The sequence below is a fragment of the Pholis gunnellus genome, assembly GCF_910591455.1.
Source record: "Pholis gunnellus genome assembly, chromosome: 17".
NCBI lineage: Eukaryota > Metazoa > Chordata > Actinopteri > Perciformes > Pholidae > Pholis > Pholis gunnellus.
Genome location: NC_136544.1, coordinates 12,517,652 through 12,543,071, shown reverse-complemented (window position 1 = coordinate 12,543,071; position 25,420 = coordinate 12,517,652). Strand labels below are relative to the sequence as shown.

The 25,420-nt window shown below is 45.3% G+C and overlaps 2 protein-coding genes across 3 annotated transcripts in view; one reads left to right on the top strand and one right to left on the bottom strand.

Moving 5' to 3' along the window:
• The window catches only part of coro7 (coronin 7), a 94,128-nt gene that overhangs the window by 24,410 nt on the left and 44,298 nt on the right, over nucleotides 1-25,420 (bottom strand). The gene's annotated exons all lie outside the window — the stretch shown is intronic.
• Nucleotides 543-23,601, top strand: vasnb (vasorin b). The gene is made up of 3 exons (XM_079177520.1): nucleotides 543-704; nucleotides 7,201-7,262; nucleotides 19,539-23,601. The coding sequence occupies exon 3, from the start codon at nucleotides 19,546-19,548 to the stop codon at nucleotides 21,622-21,624; it is 2,079 nt and encodes a 692-aa protein (XP_079033646.1). The 5' UTR covers nucleotides 543-704; nucleotides 7,201-7,262; nucleotides 19,539-19,545; the 3' UTR covers nucleotides 21,625-23,601.

Here is a 25,420-nt window from a genome sequence, read left to right as displayed (position 1 = left end):
TCTCATATGTCAATGGACATATATCACTTAACAACTAATGTTTATTATGTATTCTAGTTTAAAGGGATGTTGTGCTTGATTTGCCCTTTCAGACTGCCGGTAAGCATAATACTGAAGCCTCTCAACTCCCTTACTTTTCCTGCAGAGCCGGTAATTAAAATTCACATTTGAAAAAGCAAAGCAAGGTAGTTATTAAAGTTAATAGTCATTCAAGTGGATCGTAACCAATCTTTCTGGACAGCAAATAATACGCGTCACTGATGTATTTAGCTTGAAACAGGTCGTGCAGGTAGGCATTACAATAACTGAAAGGAGGCTGGAATGTCTGTCCTTAGCACTCACACGAGCTGCAAGGTGAGCTGCTCGCTGCTCTCGGGTCTGTGCAGGAGTGCGCTCTGCTGCCGCGCGCCTCGCCCCGCCCCTCCCATCCCTCCCAAACTCTCCTCTGCACACCAATAAAGCGCTTTTTGTCCGGGGAGGCAGCACTTGAGCGCATTCCTTGACGTGGAGGTCGGTGTATCTCTCCAAGGATTTGATGAAGACCGTCCGTTACAAGTTTGATACGTTCAGAGAAACTTTTTTTTATTGAGAGCGCGCGCACACGGAACACTACAAGGTCTTGGGAGTTATATCGGCGAACTGCTCCGCTTGGATAAAGACACGAGCGCGACTGCGCTCACAACTTTACTTCTTCGAAGTTCAGGGTAAGAGATTACTTTGGCTGATACAATAAGGATCGACATGTAGTGTGTTTGAGCTCTGACGCTTGGAACAGGACCAAGACGTGCGTAAAGACGCGTTAACCGGGTTACGTTGACGAATGCAATACGGTGGAGTATGATCAACTTAAAAAAAAACCCATTTTAATAGATTAACTGCGCCAACAGTGTAAAATACAAACTATTTGTCAAAGTTTATGTCCCATAAATATAAGCCACCGCTGATCGGTGTTCATTCGTGCAACAACTCCCTTTACAGAAACTCAGAATAATTCAGACACTCACCGTGTGTCTGTTATGCTCAACAGTAAGGTAATAAAAGTATAAACAATGCTTGTAACATACAGTGTTTTTTTTCTCTTCAATAGACACATAGCATCCCTGTAAAAATGAAAACAACAACCTATAGTTCTTTGTTGTAAGGAGTTACAAATCAACATGACCGCTCCAGTGTCTTATTGAATGTAACATGGTTTTATTGGCGATGTGGGTAATGACAATAAAAGTGTATTTGGGAAGGCGAGCGTGTCCGCGGAGCAAAAAAAAAGCAATCGGGGCGGTAACGAGGCGGGCTGGTGTGGGACCGCAGGACGCCGTGCAGCATGCAGGGGCCGAGCCGAGCGTCTAGACCGCACCGAGCCTCGTTCACCGCAGGGGAAAAGCTGTTTGGACCCACGCTGGGGACCGTCTCATAACAACAGAGTTCAATAGGACACAAGCGTTGAAATGGTTTCTATACGCACGGGTCAGATAATGCAAGTATGTGGGCGGCCAAGTGTCAGTCATACGCATAATTGGTGCCACCCTACGATATAAAATAGATCTATAAACAGCTGCTACGGGTATGAAGATGGATCCATGATTTAATTAGAATAAATAAAACATTCATCATTGTTACCACTTGATTTTTAGCTGAAGGCGAAATTATGTGTGCAGCAGAGCAACGAGCGATGAGGTCAAATTCCTGAAAGATTAAATCTCAGAGTGACCCCCCCACTCCACTCAATAAACTAACATCCAATGAAGTGACATGACACAACACGTTTGGAGCTACAAAGACCCGCAAGTGCATCTGTTTTCTCCAGATAAATACCATCTCATCTTTCCAAATGTTATGCCAATGTATTCTGTGATTCTCTGAGAGAGGGACCCTTATATTCTTAGTTTTCAGCAACAATCATGGAAGTGTTTGTACTCTGGGCGATAACCACAGAAACAAAAGATCAAACCAGTCCTCCTTAAAGAGGTAATCTCACTGTAACACTGTGTAAAATAACAATTTAATGATTCTTAAATATATTATTATATTTGATGAAAAACCAGAACCAACCAGAAGCCCTAAAACCAAACTGGGAATCAGTAATCCATACATATTTTGTCTGAGATGCTAAATTAATGTAAGCGCAGTCTTCTGACCACGACCCCTCCAGCTCTTAGTCCGATTACCATCTTTTACACAGCCCCCCACAAACAGGCAAGGAAAATTGCCTAATCTTTCCTGGGGGCAAATCAGGCGGCGCAAACTACTCCAACAGCCCCCGCTATTAACCCCTACCGCTCGTTTCCTCACAGGCTGTCATTATGCTATAGGAGAAGCTACTGTGTCATTGACAGTATATAACAGTGGCAATTGGTTTATATTAGGCTACCAGACACAGCAGAGCAGCCACAGGAGGCCAATTATCCGTCACTAATGTGGAGAACTTTCCGGCTACACGACGATGCACAGATTGTAACAGTTACAGCGGTTGTTATTTACTGGTGTGAAGCTCACTGCAGACCGTTGTGTTCGAACGATCGCTTGTTGTCACTGTGACACTGAGGGGAGACATTACGTCGCTATATGAGGAGAGACACGGGGAGAAGGAATAAATGAGGTGGGGTAAAGTTTACCTGTGATGTAAAATTAAAGACACAGCTTGCCATCAATATTAGTTTGACTTTGGCGATTAGGTGTGCAACTGTGTGTGCTGGTGTGAGCGAGACACACATATGCACACTGGGTGGATTATCCCGACCTTTCATGTCTTTAAACGTCGGTCCATGGACGGGAAGCATGACGAAGGCGAAGTATAGCCCTCTGTCCTAAAACCCAATTTAAGCAATTAAGCACAGCCCTGCTGTCGAAACAACACTACTCCTCCGGGATCCGGTTACCACCATTGTGTCAGTCTGTACTTTCTGTTAATCACGGCTGACATTTCATTATCTGTGCCAAAGAGCTCGGGTGAAAAGAGCACCGATGTCTAAATCTTCTGCCGACGATGAATGACAAGTTGTTTTTCTTCATTAGCTGTGTTGAGACATGACTATCTGCAAGACATCTCACAGGAGAGCCCCGTGACGCCTGTAAATATTTTTGCCGCTCGTCGTCTATCTCCAAGCCGGCTGAGAGCAGAGGACTTTTCACATGGCCGGAGCTCCGTTTTACGCCAATTAGGGGCAGTGCCTGAAGCATCTTACCCTCTGCATCAGAGGGATTAGAGGGTTAAAAGTCAGGTGCTGAGGCGAGGAGGCCTCGGGAAGGGAGGAGAGGAGGGATATGGGGAGGTGGAGGTAGAGGAGGACCAGAGTGGGCCACTCACACAGCAGGCAGAGAGAGGGAAGTCGACAGAGCAGAAAGCTGGAATATGTGGGTGTGTGTTTGTTTTTCCTCAAGGCCATGTAACAGTGAGGGCTCATCTCACAATTAGCAAGTGTGTGGAGAGAGACAGCGAGAGAGAGAGTACTAGATGTTCCTCCGAAGAATTAAAGGCTTTGGTGTGCCCGTTGTCAGGTAGTGTGTGTGTGTGTGTGTGTGTGTGTGTGTGTGTGTGTGTGTGGGGGGGGGGAGGGGGGGTTCCCTGGTTGACAACCAAGAGCCGCTCTCTCAAAGAGGCGTCTTAAATAAAACCCCCGGCTTCAAATGGCCTCCGCCTCACACATCAATGCTGACCCAGCGGTATGCGGAGGCAAACCCCAGCCTGTACGCCTGCCAAGCTAAATTGAAGAAGAGCTTGCCGATGCAGCCAAATGATGCGTTCAGAAGAACCACTTCAAAACCTTGCATAAATACACACACACATGCGAAGGGATCTGAGGGCTTTGGAGTGCCCCAGTTTGAGCACAAACCTCAAATAACGGCTGTCCTCCGTGTCCACGGATCCAGAGACACACACACACACACACACAAACACACACGCTCACTGTCGTCAGATCTGTCTCCTAAAGCAGAAGAAACTACTCGCTCAAGCTTTACCTTAAATGCTATTTTTTAAAAACAATTTCACTCGAGTTGGAAAATCTGCAAAAAGCCCAGAAAAATCCCCCAAACTCCTAAACCAACAGCAGTGAAGTATTGAGGGAGAGCGAGAGAGAGAGAGAATGAGTGAGAGAGAGAGAGGATGAGAGGGAGGATGATCATCCCAGAAAGCCACCACAAATTGCTGCATTTCAATGAGCCCATAAAAAAAAGAAAAGAAGAGAAACAGCTCTTAATCTTAGGTTGTAATTACCTCTGGCCAGCACTGTAATTAGGAAATGAGCCTTGAACCAGATCTTCCTGGGCAAGAGCAAAGCAAGGGCGCGCACACACACACACACACACACACACACAAACACTGTTTGGCCAAAACCAGAAGTGGGAAAGACAGTTTGAGAGGAAGGTCAAATATTGAACCGCCGAGATTAACATTAATGTTTTACTGAATATGGATCGAATGATAAGACGGCGGAGTAAATATGTGAGGTGTGTAGCTACCTGCGGGTCAGTGTGTTCTACTCGCCCTCAGGTCACGGACTGTCTGAGACCTCATTCATCACAGAGTGGTGACACACACACACACACAAACACACACACACACACACACACACACACTCTCTCTCGCTCTCATGTAGGCACATCATACATACAAGCTGGCACGTACGCGCGGAGCCGCTTTCTCGCATTACATCAGTCGACGTTGCCGTTTTCTCGTCCCCTTTTGCTTCATGTCTATTTCCGTCGCAGCCAGCGACACAAATAGTGTTGTTATCTGCTGCTGTCCGCACCTTGACAGAGAGCAAGAGGCAGCGGGCGAGAGAGAAACCTGTGCACACATACGTGCAAATGTGTTCATCCGAATGCCGCTGTGCGGATCAGCCCAAATCTCAATCACTCAACACTGAAATCAACAGCCGAGCGGTTGCGACGGTGCCTCGTGTCACAGCTTGTCACTGGTGTGCAAATTCAACGTGCGAGAAGCGCGGTAAATATCAAGCAAGGCAACACACCTACAGCTGAACAGGAAGCTTTGCTCTGTTTATCCCAACCGTCATCTGCAGGTTTAGGGTTTGGACTGAAGCTTTGAGCTGTAATTTGTACAAATTGCAGACAGTTTTAGATGATGCCACTACAAAGTGGTTCAGACATGGAGACCAGACTGCTCCGCTACGAGATTAAACCAGGTGGTGGGGGGGGGGGGGACACAGAGAGAAAAAGAGAGACGGAGGAGGAGAAGGGTGAGGCGATATTTATGTTTAACAGATGAACACAGAGGAAGAAAGAAAATTATAGTGAAGAGAGAAGTATCAGTCCTCTACAGAACAGCTCCTTTAAAAGAGAACACATATACAAGTAAACAAATGATGGCGAAATGTGAGAAAATAAGAGGTACTACCAATGATTTGGCAGTGTGTTGTGGAAAGATGTGGAGAAGGCGGCCTGAGCTTCAACGGCATAGCAAGACGGGAATATTGTTGTCGGCAGTTTTGTCTTTTACGAAAGCGCTCCAGTCACTCACGAAGCTTAGTGGCGAAGATGATTTGAATCTATTTTTAGTGGCGAGTTCCACTCTGTGAGCTAAATATTTACAGCGCAAGTCAAGGGATTGTCTTAGAGGGAGACACAGTGACCCTCGGGAAACTGACCGCGCACGAGAGGTTCAGCGTCCTCAAAACAGTAGTTACTCACAGAAGGTCGGCCGTAACCCCTGCATGCACTCACCCACTACCACGCATGCGTTTACCTGAACAGACCAGTGAAACGTATGCGAACAATCCAAAACTGGTCACACACACACACAAAAAAAGCATGCACAAAAGCCTCTTTGCGGCAAAGCGAAACCCTCCCACAGACAAATAAACACGTGGATGCAGAGAGCAGCGAAGGCCTCGCAGTAGGTCAGCTACGGCACATTATTCTCAGATGTAAACACCGCGAGCTGCACGGTGACTCAGAGATGGTATATGTAGAGTGAGGTGAGGTTTCAGGTGTTACACAATCATGTAGAACACGTGGTTTGTTCGTCACGCTGTTTCTTCTTTTGTTTGACTCAGAGCTTAGGTATATGAAGTATGGCTTGAAAAGTGGAAACATAACTGGAAGAGTGAGTCTAGCGTCGCTAGTACGACTAGAGATGATATATGTGCACAATTATCTCAGAAACTGTTTAATGGCCGGGCCTTCAATCAACTTTATGAACATTTTAAAAGTCTGCCGTTGTTAAAGAAGTGTGGGGAGCTGCTCTTTGGCGAAACGTCTCCCGTTAATAAAAACGGCTATCAAGTGGTCACTTTGAGTTTCCCCAAAACCGACTCGCAAGCCCGATCCAATAACCGCCGCTCAAAAATAACGTTCAATACCAGTTAATACTGTATTCATTCAAAGCAACAAACAAACGGGCGCACGCACAAACCACTCTGGTCACGAGTAATGAGACGCTAATCAATAAAAACACAGACAGTGTGGTCAATTTGGGCCTTGCCCGCTGACATCACATACAATTAAAGCTGCTGTTGGCTTTCATTGGAGAACTGAGGGCCTGGATTTGTCTTAAACGCAAACACACACACACACACACACACACACTTAATCAAAACAGTTGAGGTAAAGCACAGGCAAAGGAAATCAGAGAAGTAAAAACGTTATACCCGCTTTGAAATATTAACAAATGTTAGTCTTTGTCGGAAATGTCGATGTATATCACTTTTACATTGGATGAACACCTCATTCAGGAACAGCTTAAGTGAAGTGAAACTCAATTAATCTTGCAGATCACACCAGAAACTGTGCTGCAAACACAGTACAACACATAGGGGCTCAAAGAAGCAGTCTTGTGTTTGCTTAAGTCAACGCTCCACACACACACACACACACGCACGCACGCACACACACACACACACACACACACACACACACACACACACACACACCTACTCACACACACACTCTCGGGCCGTGGGTGATGCGCTGATACCACAGCACAAGGAGCTGACAGAGTGGAGAGTGGTCGGCCCGCATTCTTCCGCTCCCGCTCTGTCATTCTCTTGTGCTGCCACACGGCCTGCCAGCACTCAGCACGCTCCCGCACACAGCTGGAATCCAACCAATTAACAGGCAAAAAACTTCCTGTTTAGCTTGCGAACAATGCATGACAGGACGGGGGAGGGAGTGCTGGATTCCAAATAAAAAAATACGTACACACTGTCTGGCTAACAGGTACAACTGTTGTGTTGTTTCCAGGGAAGGAAGAGCCGAAACCGAGAGGAGTGGAGCGAGAGTAGAGGAGGAAGCTTCTTCACTGGGTGAGTGAAGTCATTAATTACATCTGAGATTATGAATGAGCTTTGGCCGGGTACCAGACTACTAACCTGCTGTTGACTCGCAGGAATAGTTTGTCATTGTAATACAAAACAAACAAACAAAGCCAAACGGAAGCAAAGACACACCTCATAATAATACACTTTGACGATTTGCATCTATAAACCCCAAATCACACGCTGTAGGCGGTCCGTAATGTGTTAACTGTAACACCCTGCTTCCTCAACAGGGTCCTTTCACACGACTCTGAGCCTTCTTTACAAGACTGGCAGGAGAACAAGAGCAGCTCTCTTCACACACACACGCACACACACACACACACACACACACACGCACACATATATACAGGGTTACAGGGAGGCTGTGTAGGGTTGCAGACTGAGGGGAAAGGAAAAAGAGAAGAAGGGAAGAAGTTTGGAGTTTAGCGGGCCTGTGTGGTTGCTGGAGTTGTCCCAGAAGTGGGCAGAGTGTAGACTTCTCAGTGCATGCAACCTTGCAAATATCTCCAGTAGTCGTAAAGGCTCATGGTGTGTTTGTGTGAACATTTCTTTGGACAGAACTTGATCAATTGAAACTAATTTTCCCTCTATGACCAGTCATATTTAAATGAATACGTCTGATCCTACTATATTAGGAGGAGCTATTGTCATATTATAATGATTGCCTTTTTATCCAAAGCCTGGTACATCTTATTCCTCTGTGCCTGTGTATTGATTATGTGTTTCTGTTAGAAATGGTATTTTTAAACGTTTGCCTGTTTTACATTCCCAGAACGTTGTTAGAACAAGAAAAAAACTAAACTAATAACCCTCCTATATGTGCCGGCGTTATCTCCTGCTATCGAGTCTGCTGTAAAAACTCTCGCTCTGATTTTCTTTTCTACTTTAAACCCCCCTCACCCTCAATGGTGCCTCATTCCTGTGTTGTGCTAGTTGTCAATGAGCTGTGACAGGAAGTGTGTGTGCTTGTAAAGACACACACACACACACATAGCGCAGGACAAGACCGTAGCCTCGGCCCTCTGGACGCACACCGCTACTCTCGCTAATTGCCTTACAGCTCCCTGCACGTCTCTCTGAGCAGCCCCCTTGTCCTCAGGGGACAACAAGAGAAGAGAGCAGTGGGGGTGCACAGTTCTTATTCTGAGGTTGAGGTTCAGGAATTTGCGTATAGTGCTGTAGATTATTTGCTATACAGGCAATTCTTCAATGTTAAAATAAACAGTTTCTGCCTTGATCCTTTAATTAAAGTATCCACATCAAAGCCGGTACCGATGAATTGAAGCCAATCCTGCGTGTGGTTCACCTGCATTTCGCTGCCACACCTAATGTAATGTATGTTTGAGCGTGCAGTAATATATGAGTGCGTGCACGATACGAGGCTCCGAAACGCTGTTAGCGGTCTGAGTTTTCCCATTAATGCGACTTGTAGCTGCGTGCGTTAAAACATCCAGACATGGTGTTGAGTAACAGCATAAACACAACTTCTCCCACTCAGTCGGTTTGCCCATTAATTAACGTCCCGACACCACGGCGAGCATGTGTAATTGTCGGTTAATATAGTCGATATGTTCTTTACCTAAAAGCAAACATGGAAGAGCAAACAAGGGTGCAATGCAGATACTCAAACACACACACACAGACTCATTGACATCAGAACACACACAAGCAGATCAGTGAACGCACACAGGTACGCATTGTTCTGCATGTTACAGGTCAGCTCAGGAATCTACTGTACTCCGTTAATGACGCGTATGAACGGATGTGAAAGCTAACAAACTGCTCTTTATAGAGACAAATTGCCATTCACTGTTACAATAACAAAGCATCATTCATTCCCCCTCTCTCTCTGTGTGTGTGGCAGTCTGACAGGTCGTCTCAGGTTCTCCGTTTATGACACAGACATACAGACACAAATCCTGCACACTGAAGGCTTAAATCTCCCTCACAACAACACCGAGAGGCCTTCTTTTGCTAAACTCAATGAACGGCTCAAGCAGGCGTCAGGGTAAAGGGCCCTTTAAAGGGACCAGTGGTTTGCTTGTTTATCCCGTTTACTAGAGATCACATGGCAGGCATTCATAGGTTTCCATTGACTTTGCATACAGTATGGAAATCTATTTACAGACTGTTGAAACTTGCTTGAGCTGTAAACACAAAGTCTGCATCGTTTTCTGAAAAGTCTTAACTGTTGTTACGACGAGGTGATTCAAATCAAACTGAACTGAACCTGCACAGTGACAACGTGACAAACCGATAAATCCAAACCTGTTCTGTGTGATGTGGGAATTAGAAGGAGTTCATAGTAATTTTGATGGTCTTCTAAGAACTGCACAATGACTTCCTCAGTGTGCCTTCGGCAGATTTAAGCCTTAAGGCTCACTTATTTATTTCTCCACCTCTGTCACTACCCTCTTCTCCCTCCTTCTCTCTCACACCTTGTCTGTGCTGAATATGAGGAATCTCCCGGCAGTGAGCACCTGCTGCAGGCAATTGTGGAGTTGAGGGTCAACGTTGTCTTAATAGACTGTTGCTGACTGATGTCTTCACACTCGCTGCGATAGTGGGGCCCACTCGTTCAGTCAGTGGCGCACGCATGTCAATGTGACAATCAAACTATACGGATTAAAGACTGATTTTGGCCTTCGATATCAGACTTCCTTAAGCTCACAGTGGAAAATGAGAATTTAATTCAATCTTATAGGAAGTATATAAAAGTTCTCCAGCTATGGAAAAGATATGACCACATTATTCAAATCAGATGTGTGTCGAAGCAGCCACTTTGAATACCTAAAAGACAATCCCACTGGTAGCAATTCTGTAAAAAAAACAAGTCTTGGGTACAGGAGGTAAAGGCAGGGCGACCCGAGGCCATGCAGGAGAGTCATGTCGGGGGATCTGTGCTGCCTGACTGCTGGTTTGCCAGCCAGCGCTGGCGCTGTACCAACACAGGCAACCGTTTCACAATGAATTCCTTTGTGGCATCTTAATCAGCAGCAGCGATCTTCATTTCACATTTACTTTGTATGTGTAGGCGCATTTTTATTAGAAGGAAAAAAGCCTCCAGGCCAGAATGACAAGAAAAATCACAAACGGTAACTCTCAGAAAAGGTGGGGGTGTGAAGTAGGGGGGGGGCCTGAAAAACAGGTAGCGCTGCACAAGGCCTGGAGGAGGCTGCGGGGAAAAAAACGTTAATGCGGAAAGATCACTGTATACTTACAACATCACTTATTAAATTTCACTGACAACTGAATATGCACATGGCTCAATCTTACTTTAAAAGAGGGCTAGGCAATATATTGTATCAATATTTGATTTTCTTCATATCGCCCAGATCTACTTTCAACCACTTAATCCATTAAAACATGGACTACTACCAAACAGGTTATGGGTAATAGTGAACAAATGTCAATCAGTTTATCAATAAATCACTTGTCTCATTCCTCTACCTGACATAGTAATTATCTTCCATGTTTTATTGCCTTAGACTTCAGCAAAGTTTATTTACTGTCGGGCCTTAATATAACCCTTAACATATCTGTACATTGCCCAAATGAAGGACCGCCCCGTGTCAATGAGCTGTGAGTTTGTATGCGTCCTTTCCAAGACTGTACGTTTCTATGCTGAAGGTAAATAAGTTGCATGTTTACCTGTTAGCACGGGCGCTGCACTACATTTACCATTCCATTACTTTAGCCTCGGGCTCCTCACAAGCTCCTCCGCCTAATGAACACTTTGACAGCTACATAGTTGCCACGAGGCCCTGCGGGGCTGTTCATCAGATTCCAGTCATAACCTTGCCAGCTACACACACAAACTTGAGCGAGGGCAAAGAGGTGAGCGAGAGGAGCGAGGGGTGACGAGGCAAAGAATCTTAGAAGTAATTGTGCGATGTGGCACCTGTTAGCTGTACAAGTGTTCGTGTGCACGTTCACCGCCAACGCTTTGACTGAATCGGAATCGGTCGAGGCCTATTTGACTTGTTGGAGGCCAGAGGCTCAGATAAGTAATTACAGTATGCGACAGTAAGTGGAAAGATGATCCGGACGCAGAGACAGACAGGTTGAGGGATCATGTGCGCGAGTGTCTCCTCGGCGAGTGCGTGCGACACTGTTTGTCTAAGAAGGATAGTCAGCCTGGCTGTGAGCCGCTCCTACAGTCAGTCAGTGTGCCTGCCTGCCGCCTGACTCATTCACACCCTCTGATTTAGCAGAGCTCCATTTTGAACTCTTACACAGGGGCGGTTGCGACAAAGGACAAAGGCAGAAAAAAAAAAAAAAAGGCGGCAACATCCAGCGTGGTCCAACGCTTGATCTTCTATATAAAGACCAAAAGAAGGATAGTTCAAGCCCTCTGTCCAAAGACGTCCTGACAATGAGGGAAAGACCTTTTTATCTGTGATATAAAAAAAGGTAATAAATCAAGTGGCCAGGGGACAGACATTGCAGTCGTGTTGGAACTGGAAAAAAAGTCAAAAGGGGTAGTCAAAGTGTGCGCATCACTCCGGGCTTGTGGCTGAGTGATAAAACTGGTCGGCCCAGCCGTTTCTAACCGCAAGCACACACACACACACACACACACACACACACACACACACAGCACAAACATCGCCATGTCCCCGCTCGAGGCCGGGCTCTCTCAGGCGTATTTGGAGAGACCAGTTGGCTTTGGGTGTTTGGGTGTCATGACTGGACATGAAGGCACAAGACGAGGCCTGGAGACAGTCCGAGCTTTGTGACACGAGGATGTCGTATTTACCGTTTCCTGGTGATGTTGTCCTTTTGGACTTATCAGGCTGTTACTACTGCAGTGGTTTGGTTTGCTGCCGTGTCTGGGCAAGGGGGTGACGATAAACAAGAGAAAGAGAGCGAGACGGAGAGAAGGCAGAGGGTTGTTGTTTGGGACCGATTCATGCCAGGTCGAAAGGTAGACTCAGCAGAGTAGTGGAGTCATGGTGTTTAGCTCACAGACGACATAAAGGAGGCACCAGATTGACAAAAGTTGTGCAAACACCACAGTAAAGTCATAAAACAGATGAAGGCCCATGCTCTGACATCCTTTGTGTCTGTGTAATGTGAGAGTCCTGTGGTTAAGATCTCAGACAGATTGGATGCGACTGTGACCTCAATGACCATCTGTCCCGAGAGGCCACAGGGCAGGGTGCGGCGATAAAAGACGAGTGTCAGTGTTGAGACATCCCTCAGTGGGCAAAACAAGAGGACACTGTGTGCAAACCGAGAGAGCAGAGAAGAAGAGAGAGCCTCCCCACATGTGTGCCTTTATAAAAAAAAAATAAAACAGGAGGAATACAACAAAAGGAAAAGGTCTCGCCTGCTCCGAGGCGGAGGCGTGCAGCCGGCTGAGGCCGGAGCTTTGAGCGCAGGTCGCATCTTTTACTACGACACGCTCCAGAGGTTTTGAGTTTCATGTTGCCCCGGAGGAGCGGAGAAAGCACCTGTTGTGGAGACGAGGATCAGCAGGCTTCAGGTGTACGCCGGGTGTAACCGGAGCTGGGTGTGCGCCCCGTGTCGAACAGGGCCTGTTATCTGTGTCGTCTGGGCCGCGGTTACAACAGAAGACACAGAATGCTGAGCAGCAGTGGAAACATTAATCTGAGTCTGACCTCTGACCTCAAGGAGTCGCTCTCTGCCTCACAGGCTTCGTTGTCCTTTGGACTGATGCTATCTGACCAGATGAACTCGGCAGAGGAATGACTGCCTTTTGGGTTCCTTTCCTTTTTTTTGTGTCAAGATTAATGTTCTATTTTACAAATCAAACAAAAAGTTCTTGAGCACAAAATGGAATCGCACGATGTAACAGAAAACCAAACACAGAGTTGCCCTGTATCCCTCCTATAGTGCAACAAATATACATTGTTTTTGAGAGGTTTTACTATTTCACTACCCTCCCCTTCACCCCTGGACTGTATATTATGCTCTCTTTCAAGTCCCCCAGCTGCAGGCTCTAATGGTAAGGCTTCACACTGTCCTCATAGGCAGGCCTGGTTAAAAGCATAAATCCTGAGATGAAAAGGGCCGCCTTTCACACCAATAAGAAGCTGTTTTCCAACTCATTTAGACGTGCGGAGTGTACGGAGCAAAAAGCGTAGAATGAGGGAAGGCATAACAAACAAAACAAAGTCTGTAACTAGGAGGTAGCCCGACAGGAACCTGCCTTCTGGTTTAGTTGCTGACTAAAACAACAACCCTTTGATATCAATCTGCACTGACACAGATGGATGTGACTATTACAGGCTCTTCTCTTGTGGTCAGCCTGAAATCAGTTGGAAAGCTTTGTTTGCACAGAACATTGTAAATCTATTATGGCCGCTAATTTCCCTTCATACCACTACAAAGCATACCAATGATATCGCGGCTTCAAGATGAGTATTGCCAGTGACAAACATGAAACTATCATCCCTCTTTAAGTCCACATGTCCTTATGCAGCCCAGCCTTGATGTTAAGACACCTAATCTGTTGGTTGTCTTTTCACAAATTTGAGCATCTTAGACATTTCTAAGCTCTAAGATAGACGGATGCAGCTTACATTGACAGGACTAAATTACAGAAGAAAATAGCCTTTAGCTGTTGCGTGACCAGATTTATTTTTCAGTATAAATAAAAGTAAAATAAATCTACATTCCTACTATGCTGCCCCTAAATGGAAAACCTAGGACGAGGATTAGGCAAACACGTTTCCGTCTTCAAACACGACTTCCTTCCTGATCATATTCTGTTTGCTGATGTTACATAGTTTTACCAACAGGTAGAGTGACAATTAGCACATACCTGTGACAAATACTTCGCAGCATTACATGCATACCGACCGACTTACATTAACATAGCTGGCATTTTCAAACTCATAGTTGCGTTACGTGTTTCTGCACAAACACGCTCCCTTCTCTTCCGTCCTCCTTCCTAAGTAATATCCGACACAACTCTTGTTTCACCGTGCCGACTCTCTCTTTGACCCCCTTTGTCATGTTGACGGATAACCCACACGGGACTGGTGATAACGAGGTCCAGCTTTGGAAGGGACGTTGCTGACACTGGACAGGGATTGGGATGTGGATGTCAGGAGGAGAAGTCCTTTGTCTTCTCATCGGGCCAGGGATTGGAAACGGGGCGAATTTGGCTGCCAAAGTTATCATTTACAACAATTGTGTATGAATGTCCCTGTGGTACTGTGGTAAATCTGCACGAGGAGCTGCTGTAGTAGTATATTTTGGTAGTGCAGTGAAATGAACCCCAAGACCTACAACACCGTAGATCATACTCTAATGCACATACCACAAGTATTGTTCCTTTAACAGATTAAGTCCCAGAAGAGAAGGGGCCTCTTTGATGAGAGTATGCACTCTGTAGTGTGCAGCCTTATCCCCTTACTGTGACTTGGCGTGGTGCCCCCCCCGTAGTCGCTGCTGAATTATGCAAGTGCACAGTGACCTGCCGATCCTCCACACCCACACACACACACACCGCAGTTTTCTTCCTCCTCTTGCAACCTTCATTGCCCCTCAGTGTTGGCCTTCAGCTCTGAAGATAAGGGCTCTTGACGCTTGGCCTGCCGGGATTTAATTGCTGAAGCCCACTTCACCCTCGCCAAGCCGGGCCTTATCCACCTCTCCACCCCCGGTGCCCCTGCTGACAGAAACCTGCTTTTGTCTGCACTGATCCCCTGCTTTTCTTCCTACTCATCTTCAAAAGAAAGAAAAGCAGGATAAGAAGTGAGCCGAGGAAAATGCTTTTCTTCCTTTTCCCCCCTTCTTATCGCCTCTTTAATTTTTCTTTTCAAAAAGGGGCTGTATTTCACTCAGTGTTGCGCAAAGACGTTCCCATGCTTCTTTCTTCATTTTCTCTTTACCGGTGCTGCCCCCGATGTGATTCCACGCACTCATCAGCCAACACGTTTTATTCCAATACAACCCACAAAACTTTGAAGTCACGCATTAAGAAAACAGAGATGCAAGAAGAAATGTTAGTTAACAGATTTGAATGCCAAGCAAAGCCATCATTTATCCAATCCATCGTCTGTTTATGAACCCTGAAAGACTCCCTGTTCTTCTCTGAATGCCAAGCCAGTGAGATAGACAAACTCACTTTTTCTAACTCAGCTGCTGCCGGTCTCAGGAATGTCTCAACAAGCGCGCAGGGGAGCAAAAAGGAAATTACAACTCAAGAGAGGAGGAGGAGGAGGAGGAGGAGGAGGAGGAGGAGGAGGAGGAGGAGGAGGAGGAGGAGGAGGAGGAGGAGGAGGAGGAAGGCAAGGAGAGAGAAGGGGGCATTCCTCCTTATGCATGATGACATGCCTGTCTTTCTGCTGTCTCTCTCTCTCTCTCCGGGCCCTCCACCTGCACACACTTCAAAACACTACAGCCTCACAGCCACATACTGTGGATCCAAACTGTAGTGACGCCACAATTGTGCCTTATCTTACCCCCTGATAAGACCTGCACAAGTCGCTCCTCTCGAGAAAGAAAGAAAACAGGAGACTATTACCGAGCAAGCTACGGTTTTATCTGTGATCTGGCAGTATTCACTGACCGAACCCCTCCCCATCCACATCCACCACAGTTTCTCCTCCGCTGGGTTATCAGATCTGCTTGGCCCAGTTTGGAATGAGGCACACTCAAATAAACACTGTGCCCCGGGGAGCTACGTTAGAATCACCACGTTGAGTCTGTAAGGAAAATACTCTTCAGTTTTTATCTCACTCTCCTCTCACGGCTGCCTTGATGTTGTTGTATGTTCTGGCACCGAAACCCTCATAGTCGTCTCTGGCACGGATATAATGTACCAAAGTCAAGTTTCTCCATCTCCGGAAGGAATGAGATTGGATTCTTTTGGTGTTTGTTCTAAACAGGCAACCTTGAACATAAAGTATGGCTACACATACACACTGCATGCGCACTGCAGCCATACTTTCTATCATCTTCATTACTGAGCTCTGTACTGAGACCTGTCTTTTCTACGCAACTCATTTGAAAAGATTTTGGAGATTTCTTTTAGAAATCAGGGTTCCAAATTGGTTCTTCCTGAAGGGCTGAGGTTCTACCCAGAACCATTTGCTTCTGGGTTTTCAAGGGTTCTTTGTAAGACTAAAGTTTAAGAACCATTTTTAAAAGGAATGCCCACAACCCTAGAAACTGTGATTGTGGACTATGATTGTTGTGGGCTGCCTTGCACCACATCAATCCTGGTCCTTTAGAAGCATCATGAGGAACCCTGGGTGGGTTCTCGATGAAACCCTTGGAATATGGGTTCTTATTGCGCTTAGAAGGAAGAAAGGTTCTGGATAGAACCTCCAGAGAAGGTTCTGGGTGGGACAACACACCACAGAGGTGTTTTCCGTAGAGGTTCTGGGTAAAACGGATTCCTCAAGGAACCAAAACAAAAGCGGAAGAACCCATTCAGCTGTAGCCGACAGCCAGCTGTGGCCGTCAGACGTTATTGTTTTTTTTCTGGACAAGACTTTCCATAAACAATTGCAACAATTAGCGGGTCCAACTTTTCTGCATGACTGTCAAAGTTCCGGTAGCTTTTCAGTGCCGTCAGTAGGCGCTGACTCTGGAAAGTAGTTAGCTGATGTGGTAAATCAAGCCTCGAGGCTCAAGTAGGGTCATGTTATTGACGTCTGGCTGCACAGAATGACATGTCTGCCCTGTCTGAAAGAGTTATCTGAATAATAAGAGTGAGGTGTTGGCAGTGGGTTTCAGGGGAATGCCATGACTGCCTTTAGTTTATACACTGGAGAAAGAAAAATAAGACATCAGGGAATCTTTCCAAGGAGGCTGCAATTTCAAGGAGGAGCAGAAAGAAAAGTAAGCTGAAGGAGAAGGAAAATAAATGCCATAGCTGTGGTGTGAGGAGATGATACCCTTTCTCCGCCTCAACCCCCACCCCCCACCCAAAAAAACCTTCATCTTCTCTCCAAGTTCTGACATTTGAGGCAGTGATTTTTTTGGGTAAAGAAAATGTCTCATTAAACAGACTGAGTGAAAGGAAAGAGCAGGAAATGAATTGTTAAAAGGATACATTATTTAAGTTGGCAGCAGCTCTGAAGCTACTGTAACACACGTAGATAAGGGTTTTTCTCTATTAACAGAGGACAGACTAAGTAGGCATTGACACCAATATTTAAATGAAACACAACTACATCAATTTTGAAATAAATAAGAAAAATAAGATTTGCATATAGGAAAGGCAATTAGACAGATGGAGAAAAATATGTGCATTTATTTCCCAACACGTATGAACACACTCACAAACAAGAACTGTCTTTCTACAGCCTGGTTCAATGTTTGTATATCTAATAGATGCAAGAGTGCAAATTATATATATGTGAATGCTGTAACTTTAACGGAAAAGAACACAACATGAGGAATATAAAATGTCTGAAACAATTTCTTTGACATATCTTGTGTAATGGGCCACAGCCCCTAGGTAAAGTGGAGCAAGAACAGAATGTTCCTCGAGTAAAACTGTAAGTCACACATACTTGGCTTTTCATTCAGGTATTTGTGCAGTAAAGACAACAACAATTGCACCATTCAAAGCCCTAGAGCATAAGCTCCCTCAACCAGCCAAGTCGAAAACATACAGTCATAAATGTTCAAAATGTTTGTAGACAACTTTTTACTCCCCTTGCCTCCAAACAATACACTTAGATTACGACATTAACTAAAGTAATAACAGGACACCAGGGGAATATTGGGTGTATTTGGGTGTCTCGGTTTCAGGATTACGGACAAAGAAGTGCTTTCTATTGACTCCCTAAAAAGTATGAAAAAAAGACGAGACAAAACAGCGGTCTGAAGAAGAGAAATGGTTAACAGATAGAGATGTTGCCTCTTTCCCCCCCAAGGCCATCTCACTAGATAGCAGAAGATGATAAACTGCCACACAGACTCTTGTCAGCAACTAGTTTCTTCTTTATCTCCCCTCATTCCTCTGTCCTTTCCATCATCCCCTCCCTCCTTTTCAAAGACTGAGTTGTTGAAGCTCTACCGGGGCGTTTGTTTTGGAAGGCTTGGGTTCAGGTGAAATGGGCTTAAATCACAGTAACATACATCCTGATGATCTACAGTACTCTTTTCGGTTTCTGTGTATTTCATCCGGAATTAGAGAAACTTGTCTGGCAAGCAGCAGCACCGGCCGCCAGTCTACGTAATGGCAACATACAAAGCGTGGTATTTATATAGCGTCTATGGTTAGAGAAGCAGCTCCGGCGTATCGGTGAAGCGACTCTCCGAGTTTAGAACGCCACAAAGTAAATCATCCACAGATGCGTGGCCACGTGCAGCACGGCAGATATACAGCCAAACAAAGTTGACACGGTATGGATGTATGAAACTGAAGAGAAAAGAGCAGTGTTTACGGTGAATCATTGAGAGGACGTGTGCAAAGCTTTTCAACTGTTTCAGTGGCTCTGGAGGGACAGAAAAATGTTCAGAGCCACTCTGTGTTTTCCCTTTGATATCTCAGAAACGAAGCATGTTGGATTTGTTCGTTGCTGCTGTGTGCCTTTTTGTTTCATAGGCTATGAAGTCTGTCATAAACATAGGGAGAACAGTTCACTGTGACCCCACTACAACCACAGTGGGTGCAGTAAATAGCAGTGGGTGGGCGGTTTACAAATATCAATTTTTTTATTAAGTACCAACACATTTTGTCATATATGCATGTGTGGCTGTGGTCGTGCAAACACACCTAGAAATCAGTAGGATCATTAGAAACAACAGTTTTGGCATGACGTAATACTATCTATTACACAGATTATTCCAGGAAGGATCTGGCACTCCTTTAGCCAGAAAAGCGTGGCAAGATGCCACTATGTCAACTTCTCCCAGAGTTTAGTAGAAAACTCCCTCGGACGCCTGATGTCACGGCTACAGCCCTATTGTTTGAGAGACCTTGTGACAAAAGACTGACTTTGATCACTGGCTATGCAGAGTTAAACCTTTGATGGTAATCTCACTCTTTGAAACGCATTAAAAGCCACAAAGTGAATCAATAGTTGACCTAATCTTGTTTTACAAACTATATACTATAGGAAGAACATTTAGATTGTAAAAGAAGTTCAACATTATGCTGCGTCTGTTCCACATTGCTTTGTGCAACAGCTGAATGCTCCTAAACTCAAACGTGACCCGAATATTATGTGTACTACTGTTGTATCTTGTTTATAATCTGTCAGCATTTACTATATATTTCTCTGGATTGTGCAGGTAATTGACAGATTATGTGTTCTGTTGTTATAGGCTGAGCATGGAGAGAGAAAGAGTCTGCACCATGAAGATCTTCCTCACTCCACTGATGCCCTTTCTGCTCTTCCTCATTCTTCCTGATGGCACCTGGTCCAGCGACTGCCCAGAGGACTGCGCCTGTTCCACGCCAGACTCCATCTTGTGTTTCCAGAGACGCTCCTCTACCATTCCCAAGGAAGTAGACCCAGCCACAAAAAGTCTCTACCTCTTTGCCAACGGCATTGAGGGCTTGACAACTGAGGACTTTGATGGCCTGGAAAACCTGGAGATGCTGGACCTCAGTCAAAACAAATTGACTGAACTTGCCGATAGGGTGTTTGAACCTTTGACCTCTTTGAGAAACCTGGACCTGTCATCCAACCAGATCACCCACGTTTCAGAGGAATGCTTCCAGGGTATGGCACTGCTTGAGCGCCTTTATTTGTACAGTAATCATATCGAGACCATCCACCATGATGCCTTTAATGGCTTGGAGCACCTTCTGGAACTCAAACTGCAGGGCAACCAGCTGACATCACTGCCTGCTCTCTCAATGCCACGACTACTTCTGCTGGACCTTCGTTTTAATGTCTTACCCACCTTGGGTCCTTCAGATCTCCAGACCCCAAACCTTGAGTCGCTCAAATTGGGTGGTGTGGGGCTCATCAGCCTGAATAAGGAGCTCATACGTAGTCTAAAGAACCTCCACGAACTGGACATCTCAGGAAACCAACTTGAGTCCTTTCCCTCAGCGCTAAAGGAGACCCAGGGTCTGATTCACCTCAACCTGGCTGGGAACCCGATGGGCCCTCTTAAGGTTCAGGACCTGCAGAACCTTGGAGAGCTGCAGACCTTGGACATTAGCAGCCTCAGTTTGCAGAGCCTTCCTGAGGAGTTCACCCAGCTCTTACCCCACCTCAGAAAGCTAACAGTTGCAGAGAACCCCTTCAACTGTCTCTGTACCTTAGCATGGTTCCCAAGATGGCTAAGAGCCCAGAGCATCACCCTGGACAGAACAGAGGAGACCCGCTGCCATTTCCCACCTGTCAATGCTGGAAAGGTATTGGAAAGACTGGAGCACAGGGATTTTGGCTGTCCTACTACAACTACAGTCACCACTAGTACTGTCAAAACTACCACTAACCTGCCTGTTCCTGTCACTACCTTCCCAAGTACTACTAGAGCTATTCTAGTCCCCAGGGCCAGTGACAACCCTACAGACAAAGATGACTCTCCCTTGCCCCCTGTCCCTGTATCCCCCAGTAGCAGCAGTATGGACCCAGGCGAGGAGCAGCATTTCTGTCCCCCTCACACCTGTCTGAATGGGGGTACTTGTCGGTTGGACCAGCATGGTCAGGTAGAATGTACCTGTCCACATGGCACCTCTGGCATGTATTGTGAATTCCAAAACCATCACCCGCCTTCACCACCGGAAGCTGACGACCCCATGGCAACTGCCAGTGAGGATGCGCCAGACATCAGCTCACATCGAGCAACCACAACCTCGATCCTGCTGGACCTCCACCGCTACATTGAAATGCGGCCTAACATCCGTGGAATCCGCCTAACCTATCGTAATCTCTCTGGGCCAGACCGCAGGCCGATTCAACTCAGCCTGCCGGCATCCTTCTCAGAGTACATACTCAGAGGCCTGCAGCCCAACTCCACTTACACGGTGTGTGCCAGTCCTTTAGGTGCCCCTAGTGGCACGGACAGTGTCTGCACTGAAGCCCGTACGGTCGCTGAAAGTGTCAGCAACCATCGTCGACAGATTGACGACCAGAGGCTGACAACTATGCTGGCGCCTGCCATTGCCATCTTGCTACTGCTGGTACTCATAGCAATAGCAGTGGGAGTGGTATGCCATCGTCGCAGGAAAAGGGCCAAGGGCCACCTGGACCTAGACTGTGAGCCCTCCCAGCTAGAGTTGGATGGAGTGAAGGCTGGTTTGGACAACGGGGCATTGCCTCAGAAACAGCCCCAACCCATGATCCCTGAACCTGCTGTTCAGAATGGCAATCTGGAGTATGAGGTGTTGCTACTACAGGATCACTGTACATCAAATAACAATATGACTTCACACAAGCCCTCCTACTTTTGACACCTGGCTTTGACTAATCAGACCTAAAAGGAGGATTTTTTTTTATTCTTCAGCTCTGTTTTCCACACTGGTGAAATACAGAGAGCAGCAAATGCAGTTGTGAAAGTGGAGGACACAGTATCAACCAGGCAAACATAAAAGGAGAAACTGGACATATATTTAACTCAATGCCCTCCGGTTGTCTTAAGTAGACTTTAAACATGTTAAAAAAACCTTGGTTTGGACTTTAAAAAGCATTGAAAGTGCCTCTACTCCATTTACATCCGTCCTGCTTCAATAATATTGCCTCACTCACATTGCCGGAATGGCAACCTCTCAGCTCCCATGCAGTGATGCTGGGACTGATGCCGTGTTGTGATTGGCTGAGACCTAGGGTTAAGGGACATGGCGACCTCAGGCCCTCCTTTATCTGTTCAGAAAGGAGAGTGCACTGAAATGGGTTTGTGCTGCCCTTTCCCCATCGCGACAGCCCAACTAAACACTATAGCAGCAATTGTTGTTGCTGCATGTTGTAACTCCTCAGTACTACCCCAAAGGGATCAGTGCTTGCTGTGAATGACCTTTAAGACACCAAATGAAGTTATGCAGAGAAAATTGCTGATGCTTGTATTCTTTATTTGGCTTTAAACTATTTTTGTTTTTGTATGTATGTTTTTTATACCTGTGTCTTTGTTATTTTGTATTGTGCAACATTATGACCGATAACAGCCCTCTATAGTCTCCTCTCCCCCACACACACACACACACACACACACACACACACACACACACACACACACACACACACACACACACACACACACACACACACACACACACACACACACTTCTTGTGACTAACAGACAAAACAGCAGATTAAAATCTTTGAAGATTAAAACTCGTTTGGTACCAGCAAAGTCAATCAAAGGGCTTTACCCCCAGAATGTCAGACAGTCTAAGTAGATGTGAGTCGGGACAGACTCAAGACTAAATCCCCCTTCTTGATTCTGAAGCCCTCAGTCTGCTTTGCCACCACAAAGGGAGAAGGTAAGCGGGATTACAAAAGGTACAGAGGGAAGCAGTTGAATGAACGCCTTCTGTTTCGGTGCTGCAATAAACTCCATACAGTTTGTAGTTTGCCTTAATTACAGTAAGCACTCGAATGACTATACAGCAAAAGAACTTTAGAGACTTTATTTATTATTTATATTCACCGCAAGGGGAAACTCAGTTTTATCCCGGAGCTACAATTCATGTACATCATGCTACTTGGCCTGGCCCACAACAAGCAAATAATAGTGGTTGTGTATTGCGTTTCCTTTGAGTAAGTGAGTTTTGCTCACTTACACCTAACAAGACTATGTCCATGAGAGGTGCAGACTTCTTTATAATATTTTGTAGAGGACAATGAGACTTGCAAAGTGAGAGATCTACAGGAAGGTTATTATGCAGACAGAGTGCTAAGATCCAAATCTGTGAATACAGGGCAAAGAAGGACTCAAAGTAACCATTTGTGCGTGTGTGTGTGTGTGTGTGTGTGAGTGAATGTGTGTGTTTGATTGTGTGTGCGTGTGTAGATCTGTCAACTTCAGTGATAATGCAAGTACGTGTTCCGTCTTGTGCAAAGACCTGCAGACATGAAGTTACTATCAGTTACCCTCTTTATCTGCCCGCATGTCAAAGAGTACTTTAAGCCCCAAACAACGCTACCTATAGGCAAACACACCAAAGACACATCTGTGAATGTCGGTAAAGTTACCTACCTACAGTATTCCCAGTGCACAATTAACAGTTCCCTGCTAACATGTCTTTATAACACACACACACACACAAACAAATGCAACTGGAATAATTGTTTGTCAAATAGAATACATTGAAGATAAACACAATTATTTTCGATGTGATTGTTAATTTTTTCCCTGTTTATTTTGGGAAGCTTTTTGTTGTCATTCATTCTTTTTTTTTTATTTTGTGAACTTATTTGTACAAGTGGAAAGAGCGATATTATCATTAAATGAATATCCAAAAATAAAAACAGGTCAAGTTGTCTTTTTTGTAGTTTCCACCTTTTTGCTTGTAAGAGGAAGGATTAGATTGACAGGCAACAAAGGGGATTACGTTTGTCATTAACTTCCCTTTCCTTTTAAGCCATCACTCAACGGTGCGAGAGGAGAGATCACAGGAGGGGGAGTCCAAGAAAGAGAGAAGGGAACAAAGGTACAAGTGTAGGTGTATTTATGCTGGATCTCAACCACACATAAGTCAGTTTGTGTGCGTTTGTGTGCGTCTGTGTGTACACGTGCTTGTGTATTTGTGCTTAGTACATTTCAATAGTGGTACAAGTGCCAAACATCTACGTGGACATTCATGCGAGTGTATGTCACTCCCTCTTTAATGTCTGTACAGCGTAATAACAAAACAGAGTCTACAGACTGTCTGTTCTTTGAGCTAAATGATAATGTCAGCATGCCAACATGCTCACAATGACAATACCAACATGCTGATGTTAATCAGGTATAGCGTTTACACGGGCGGCAACTTCTGATTCTGACAAGTGAAGCTAATGCAGTGCCTTAAACTGGCATTCTTTCTAATGAACAGCAGGGGTGTGTGATCGTATAGAAGTCTATGAGAAAATGGCTCTACTTCTTACTTCATTTTATTACCTCAGTTAACATTAACATTGAGTTTATAGTCTCAATCGCTAGATTAAAGTCCTCTTCAATAACATGATGATTTAGTAAAACATGGTACCATTTAGAGTAAAATACACCATAACGCAGGGGATGCTTTAGGGCACAGCTACCTTGTGATTGGCAGTTTGAAACCACTTTGTTGTCCTTGTTTTCGTCTTAAAATTTGAACCCCACCCTCTCGCGTCACTACTTGCTGCAAAAAAACACGATGACATCAGCGAAAATCCAAGATGGCGAGGGACAAAATGCCGAATTCGAAGCTTCAAGACGGCAGCCCACGAACCAATGGGTGACGTCACAGTGACCACGTCCACTTCCTTTATCCAGTCTATGCATGTACACCATCATAGTGTAGCATGTTAGCATGATAATGGACGCTAATTAGCAATAAACAAAGTACAACTGAAGAGGAGGATGTCATCAGTTCTTTAGTTATTTGGTCATAAACTAAAAAGCCGTGCATCCATCCCCACTTTCCAAGGTGATACGATTAATAATTAATGTCTAAGTGTTCTATAAATGTATTTGATTCTCTTTGCTACATTCAACAGTGCACCACCATCCTAAAGACTGTGTAATGTGTGCTTTCAATGGACAATAGGTCTTGGAATTCTTCCATGCCAGCAGTGAGCTGAAGGCAAAATGGAAATAAAGATTATGATTGAAAACACTCGTTGTTACGGTTGTAATTGTATTTAACCATTGAAAATGACTCACTGGTCTCAGCCTAATGAGTGAGCATTGTTTGCAAACCCACGCAATAAAGAGGCTGACCACCCATGCGTTTTATAGGAAGGATGCTGGTAGAGGATTGATGCAGCATGCACGCACGTACGCCCACAAACAAACATGCATGCATGTGCTGGCCTATAGCTGGGAGCTGTTGTGCAAGGTCCCATGTTTACAACACAAACCCATAAAACAGCACCACTCCTGTTATATCAACTTGCTCAGAGAGAGCAAACTTCCTAGTGACATAAAAAGGAGAAACCCCCTGGGGGGGGGTCAATACGTTTAAACGTCTTTGTCCTTCCTCCACTGTTGTAAAGGAACAGCGTGTAGCATTTGGTGGATCTATTTGGCAGAAATCAAGTACGTTTCCTTTAGTGTACAATCACCT

Bases quoted from the DNA above. Each gene is read 5' to 3' on its own strand.
- vasnb (XM_079177520.1), top strand. From the start codon at position 19,546: ATGGAGAGAGAAAGAGTCTGCACCATGAAGATCTTCCTCACTCCACTG.